We start from the raw sequence: 7,525 nt of genomic DNA, 5'->3' as shown, positions 1-7,525 counted from the left end.
ATGTAAGTCGCTGGGCCAGACACGAAAGGAGGGATGGCAGAATTTATAGACCAGTGATTGCAAACTACTCTTTGGCAGCACAAGATCATCAGGTGTGTGGCGGACAGCTAAACAGTTCACTTCATTGGTCCGAAAATTGTTCGTTTACTACGAATAGTATATCTTTCTTCGTCTATCGATGCCAGCAACATATAATGACAAGCAGAACAATAAAATGCCCTGGAAGGCGAATTCAGAGATTTGTTTCTAAACACATGATCCATGTTTGAACTATTGATGGAAACATGTGCAAATCTCTCAGGGGTTCGGCAGAGATCAAGACACACCTGACTCAAATGATTCATGATGACACGCCATCATTAGCTGCAGGTGATCATGCTACATATTACTTGGTCTATATGCGCCTTTATTCTAACTATGTCGAGCAATAAAAAGAAAGTGGTCGAACGAATATGTGCAATATGAATTCACATGGACTGTGTAACAGAACGGATGTCGTTCCACAGGGTTCAATTCTGGGGCCTCTGTTGTATTCATTTTATCTGCTGCACCTGTTCCATCTTGCTTTCTGAAAGTGAAGAGAACAAGTTTAGATGAAAAGGCTACTCTAACTGTTCATTTTGTTCACCAATAAACCCCATACGTATGTCTTGAATTTGGGAAGAAAAAAATTCAACAAAGAAGGAAACTGATGGGGTTCAGTACCTCCAACAATGTTAAGAACCACTAGTTTAGACTCTTTTTTGTATATTGTGCACTTGACAAAAACTCCATATAAAAAAAAGTACAAACAACTAATTGTAAAACTAATAAAAAGGTCAACTAAAATAAAGCAGGCCTATTTTAAATAAAACCTAATACAAGCTAACAAAGCTGTTGTAAATACTAATTGAAACAGACCAAATTCAGAAATCAAGAGTCAAAATGAAACAAGAACTAACTATACTGTAGATCAACCCTGCAGTCACAAAAGAACACTGAGGAGAGGGAAATTATTATTATAATTTTTTTAAGTCCAACTTGACAGCCAGTGCATGGACCAGAGCTTTGCGTACGTGCGGCCACTTTAGAGTGCCTCGTTGTCAGCCGAGGGTGCATGCACGTCAGAGAGAGAAGGCAGACGCACAAGGAGGGCAGATACATTTTTAAGAAGTTAGGTGTGACAGCCAGTGCGTGGACAGGGTCTTGGCGCTGGCGTGGCCACTTTAGAGCGCCTCGTTGTCACAGGGTAGAAAAGCACTGCCCCTACCTAGTGGGATACTGTATGTTCCAGCCATCGGAGGCTTTAATTGGATATTTATTTTTATCTTCATGGCTTAAGCATACAGTTATGCTGCATGAAGAAAGATCCATATTTTTGGGTCATATAGGATTTGATTGACAGTTGGGCGGGGCGTGGTTTCAGCGCATTTAGCGGAGAGAACGGCTTGATTTTTCACTATTTTGAAACCCATTTTATACACTTGCCAATACTTTTAATTATTCAAATTTGGCATGGTTGGTCACTGCATTCTTCTTTATTTTTGCTTTACAGGGACTTTAAATACTCTTCCTTTAAGCTGCGTATCCACCTGTACCCATTCATTCATATTAGAGAAGAAGTCACAGAATGCACAGACTGAGCACATTTGTGATAAAATTGAAACAAGATCATTATTTTAGTCTGTGACATTTTTCTGTTGTAAAAATATGTACCTCACAAAACACGTTCGTATTCAAAACCACCCGGCCATGAAAACACGACACAACTAGAACAACTTTCATTCATGTCACTTCTTGGCGGTGAGATTTCAGTTAACTGATAAAGTTTAACGATAATGACATGGGAGTTTTGTTTACACGCCCAGGAAACGCCCATTTCCTTTATCTCAGCGTGCCACTAATCCTTCACTGGAACTTGTGCCTCCACAATAAGTCCATTAAAACGCCTACGTATATCGTCCACGCATATAAATAGACTTCAATTGCCCCATTTAATCACATTCTTAAATTTGCAAACAACATGGTGTTTTTGTTTCTGTTGCATAGTCAATAAAATTGGTAAGATTCTCTTATCTGCTGCAGCATATAAAAGTCTCATCTGGTGAGAAAAGACATTGATGGCACATTGGACATCAGCAACTTAAATTAATAGAGAGTCAGATGACTAGTATGTTTCTATACCAGACAGTTGTTAAATCCCCACATGTGCCACATTAGACTTCATGACAGCACACATTTGTCTTTTGTCTTCCAAATATTGAGACGACAGAGTTCAGACCCGTAGGCCTTTTCCCCCATTTGGCCTTTTGGCAAATAACAAGTTTCAAGACTAGTGTCACAAACGTTGCACAGTAGTTCCCTCCTTACCGGGAATCGAGATATATGAAAAATCCACAAAGTAGCGACAGTATATTTTATATATATTTTAAATCTTTATGACCCTTCCAACACTCTCATTAACCTTCTACACGCTTATAAACACTTGATATTAGGGAAGGAGCAATCCAATATTTTATAGAATTAATTATTCTCCCAATTTATTGAGGGCCAAAAATAATTAATAAATAAATACATGTGAAAAGAAAAATGGATATAAAAAATATAATTCAAATATTAAATACAAAAAAATAATGGAAACAAACGAAATAACTCAAATTGAAAAAGGATTTTCGCTAACAAAATGAAGAGAAAAAAAAGTTTTTAGAAAAAACTAAACCTAACTTCGGTATTGCTGTACGCACAGACGAAGGAAGGTCAGTCATTTGAGAATTGTACTTTTAAAAAAATCGATCACTTGTCAAATATTTAAAATAAACAAACTAATAAATAAATACATACATAAAGTAATTGAATTTAAAAAAACAAGATAAAAACTGACTATAATGAAAAATTCAAAACTATTGTAACCCTGATGTCGAGTTGGCTGGCTGTTAGCTAAAAATGTTGAGCACCTGGGCGTCATTTGCCACTAGTCAACGAATGTGCTTGTTAAGTGTTAATTTTGTTACTGTTTGTTCAATAATTGACTAAACGTGCAGTGGTAACTTTGTCTATCCTTGACCACCTGTAGAAGGATTGCAATCCTTCAAACTAGCAGTGATAGGCTACTGCATTTTAAACTAGTTAACAGTGTTTAGCGTAGACGTGATTGTGTAGTGTAAAATAGTTTTGCTTTGCAGTCGACACACTGCACTTAATCTTCTTTTTTTAAGCATGAAATGATCCCAAACTTTGTCCATCCTCTAACTTTTACGCACTCTTCCTCATGGTTTATTGTTATGCGAGAGAAGTGCCAATCTGCTTGTTCATTTTGAACCTGTACTTTTCAGTGAAGATATAACAAAAGAAGATGACGGAATGAGGTGGAAATTACTCACATCCCATTTCCTCAGTTGCCAAATACTGTAATCCAACATGGTGCAGTCTTAGTTCCACTTTTCCTTTCAGTCATATACACAAGCAATGTAAAAAAAAAACACACAAAAAAATGCTGGCTTCTCAAACTGTAACAGTTTGTAGGACCTTTCTTGCTTTAAAAAGATGCTCGAGCAAATTGTGCCTGCAGCTCACAACAGTGCCATCTAGAGGACACTAGCAAATTAATGCTAGCGTCTACCAGTTAAAAAACAAAAGGAAGAAATCTACCCCCAAAAATTATGAAAAAAGAACAATAAATGAAAACAAATATTAGAATTATATATATATATCAGAGGAAAAAAAATACAGAGGAAAAAAAACTGGTTTAAAAAAAAATACGCCAAAATTTTTATTAGATTAACAACTGGCGGGATGAGCGAGTGAATTACTAGTATGATTAATTGCGAATTTTATTTTTGTATAAATTTTTTTTTTAACTGGATTATTTTGTAGTCATTGTATCCTAAGTAAAAACACTTTATTACTGTATTTGACTTCTTCAGGTATCTGTACTTAACTTGCATATTTTTGAAAGGGTTATTTTTGTGCTCCCTCTTTATTTTTTACTCACCGAAATTTTTGTTCACTTAAGCGCAGGAGTAAAATTACTAACTCTACTTTTTTCTTCTTTTTTTTTTACACACTTTGATTTTAGTACAATGTGAGACTTTTGCCAGCTCTGCTAAGGGATAATGAAACCTGATTTATGAAAAAATATTTTATTCAGACTAATAAAAATAATTTCACAGCGGTGAAACATTAGGCAAGTGCCGTCTCACTTTCCCCTGTCAACCCACGCAAAGAAGTTACAGCGAGCCTCTGGGTTGGCAGCATGCCCTTGCGGGCGAGCGCATACAAAGAACTGCCGACCCACGTTGGGCCCGTCCTTCTTGACGGTACGCAGCACGCAGGGCTCTCCGTGAACCTTGCAGGTGGGCGGCGGAGGCGGGCCATGAAGGACGGACTTCCAAAATCCAAAACATGCTCCTTTGTCGCCACGTGCGTTGCATGTTTGCACACTCAAATGTTCACCTTGTGTTGTCTTGTCTTGCGTGGCGCTGTGGAGCTCTGACGAGACATCCAGTGCACGCTCATCCTCTATTGGGAATGATTTGAGGGAATTCTGTGATGAACCAAGTGCTTTTTCATTTTTGGGTTTAAAAAAGGCGAGAAGGCTGCCCTGCGGTTTCGAAGAAGTCTTAGCTGTTTTGCTCTTTTTGCTCGTCTGACTAACAGATTCTGTCCTCATGATTCTCTTTGTGCCTGTGACGTTTATATTTTCCCTCCTTTCAGCTTCTTCTTGAGATCCGGGAAGTGCCTCCTTCGACTCGCTCCGACATGCCTTTTGGTCCACCTTAACCAGAAAGCGTGAGAGTTTCTGCTGCTTGCCTGCAAACTCTGGCAGGTAGCGGGTAGCGAGAGGAGGTGGCTTGGAGTTGGGCAGCAGAGAGCACCGTAGCGCCCCCCAAACGGGACAGTGATCCGAGCCCTCCACCTCCGGCATGATGTCGGCCGCCACAAACTGCTCTTTTGCAAGCTGATTGTCAGCGAAGATGTAGTCGATGCGCGTGCCATAGTTGGTACGGCGAGCCCCCGTGAGAGTGGACCAGCACGTGAAGGCGCCGGTGCGAGCGGGGTGGAAATAGCGAAATGTGTCGACAAACTTGCCACTGTGGGAGAAATCTGCTGACGCCGGCATGTTGTTGTCGTCGGCCCTTAAAAAGCCGTTCAGCCATTTCCTGCCAGGGTTGTCCTCAAAGTCGTCCTGAGAAATGAGAAGAACAGTGAACACAACAAGCAGCAGTTTGGCAGATAGTAAACAGTAAATCGAAAAAAAGAGGCTTCAACCTGTTTTTTGCTACTCCCTGTTGAGGTTTACCATCAAATTAAATAAAACAGACATTTAAATGTTAAATGCAAAACACCAGACAGACTACCGAACAGCATCAATGTGGTGCAGTTATAAAGCAACAGATATTAGAACATGTAGACAGAAAATATAACAATACTTACAAGCATACATTCTTTATCCTCTGCAAAGTATGACTAATATTACTGCCGCTTACTGAGTCGTATACAGTAGCTGTGAAACTCTTCTTCGTTTGCATCTGTGTGACCCTATTATACCACCCCCGGTGGCCAACTCGCGCATAACAAAATAAGCCGCAATGAATTGATCATGATGCACAAACTGGTGAATTCTTTACATTGTATTTAATGATATCATTACTGTATGCATTTTCAGTTTACAATACTGTATTGTAGAGTGTTATTCTTTCTCATTAAAAAGATAAAACATTACAAAAAAAATGATAGGCTTTTTTTGGGAGACTGGAACGTATTCATGTCATTTTAATACAGAAACATCCTTTATTGAGATGCAAGTGTTTTGAGTTGCAAGCTGTTTTTCCTCATATGGTGGCTGGAGGTTTGATTATTGACTTGGGGAGGAGTCTAATAGTAACAATGACTCTGTACAAACACGTTTATTTTTTTTAAAATAATAATAATAAACAACATTTAGAGAATTGCATATTGAAATGCATTTTTCTACCAATAAATACTATTACATGTAAACATACACTGCTCAAAACATTTATTAAACACCCAGGCATTTATTTATTTTTATGAGGATGAGGCGCCAAGCTTGCATTTAGTTTATTGTAGGTTTAGATGACGCTATATGATGGTGGCAAAGCACTACTTTTCTATTTGACATGGCTATGGCTTGGCTAAATGAAGCTCCACTCATGTTTAAACATAGTTCCTGGGCACCAATTTTACACAAGAAGGCGCCAAAGCAATATTTAGACAAAACAGTGGATAGGGGAGGTTTTCATAGTGAGTAAATTGACGATTTCATTATTTCAGTAAAAAAAAAAAATCTGTGACATTTTTATTTCTTGATTTGCCGTGACATTTTTCTAATGTCAAATATTATGTGCTTTGGCTTAATGAAGATTCACTTTCATTTAAGCCATGTACTTACAATTTCATTTGGGTCACAGTGGTCTATTGGTCGATGAGAGGTATTTACATCTCCTAAAACGATTACAGAGCTAGAAAAGAAAAAAAACATTACATGAAAAATGTGGAAATGTGGAGTTAGTGCAACTTGAAGCCAATGAATGCAAGATGGCCTCACACCTCCCGTTCTTCAGCATAGCCTCGGCTCGAGCCTGAAGCAGCTTGTAGAACTGCAGTTTGAACTGTTTTCGCTCTGGCTTTTCTGGGTCAGCTCGCGGACAGTAAACATTTATCACAGTAACACTTCTGATTTTGTCCGAACACCTGTCAGAGAAAACATCAACAGAAAATAGAAAGTGCAGCCATACATAAACATCCAGTCAGTGCATGTTCTTACTGAACTCTGTGTTGCGTGATGACGGCTCGCCCTTCGTTGTCCAAAAGCTGCAGCTCCTCATCTGTAAAATCGGAATGGTGACCATAGCAACCAACAGCTCCCGCATAATTGGTCAACAGACCAGTGAGACCCTCCTCAGCAGCAAAAGGTGTGGCACTGTCCTTACAATATGTGGCGACACCTGTATACAGCGAGGACAAGGTGACATTACAGGGGTTGATCACGTTCAGCGGAATTTTGTTGCTTAGCGTACTCAAATTGCTGGCATGATTGAAAGACACAAAAATCAGCACAATACAGTGACAACGTCAGGATAACAAACCTGAGTAGCCACTGCGTCCTCGACTGAAGCTGAAATAGGAGTTATAGCCATCAACAATAGCAGTTCTCTCATCGAGCAGGTCTCCTATGAGCGATTCAAGTAAGTTAGAGTTAAAATAAAACCAAGTTGCGTGTAGTCTTTTAATAAGCCCGCGTGTTCACCTACTTGTCACTTTGGTCTCCTGCACGCAAATAATATCCGCGTCCAGTGCATCGAACGTCTTTTTGATTCCACACCTGAACGTCCGTATACCATTTATATTCCAGGTGACTACCTTCATTATGCAAAATTTTGAAAACGTGCACCACACTCAGAAATAGTGGAAGCGGTTGTTGAACTTGTGGAACTTTTCTCACGCACCCGGAAGTAAAGAGGAAGTCGAGGCGGCGCAGCGGAAGTGTATTTTTTCATTGATATTTGGACATATGTTAAATAAAGAC

General features: G+C 39.2%; 1 protein-coding gene across 1 annotated transcript; it reads right to left on the bottom strand.

Moving 5' to 3' along the window:
- Positions 1-324: 324 nt before the first annotated feature.
- On the bottom strand, positions 325-7,430 carry apex2 (APEX nuclease (apurinic/apyrimidinic endonuclease) 2). Its single transcript, XM_086067868.1, has 6 exons — positions 7,251-7,430; positions 7,086-7,169; positions 6,764-6,944; positions 6,547-6,690; positions 6,389-6,458; positions 325-5,164 (listed from the first exon to the last, which is right to left on the bottom strand). The coding sequence occupies exons 1-6, from the start codon at positions 7,363-7,365 to the stop codon at positions 4,175-4,177; spliced, it is 1,584 nt and encodes a 527-aa protein (XP_085923994.1). The 5' UTR covers positions 7,366-7,430; the 3' UTR covers positions 325-4,174.
- Between the last annotated feature and the right edge of the window lie 95 nt (positions 7,431-7,525).

Source organism: Leptonotus elevatus, chromosome 2, assembly GCF_054856555.1.
Source record: "Leptonotus elevatus isolate MCC_2025b chromosome 2, RoL_Lele_1.0, whole genome shotgun sequence".
Classification (NCBI taxonomy): domain Eukaryota; kingdom Metazoa; phylum Chordata; class Actinopteri; order Syngnathiformes; family Syngnathidae; genus Leptonotus; species Leptonotus elevatus.
Note: the sequence above shows the minus strand (reverse complement) of the source record. Positions and strands in the feature narration are given on the sequence as shown.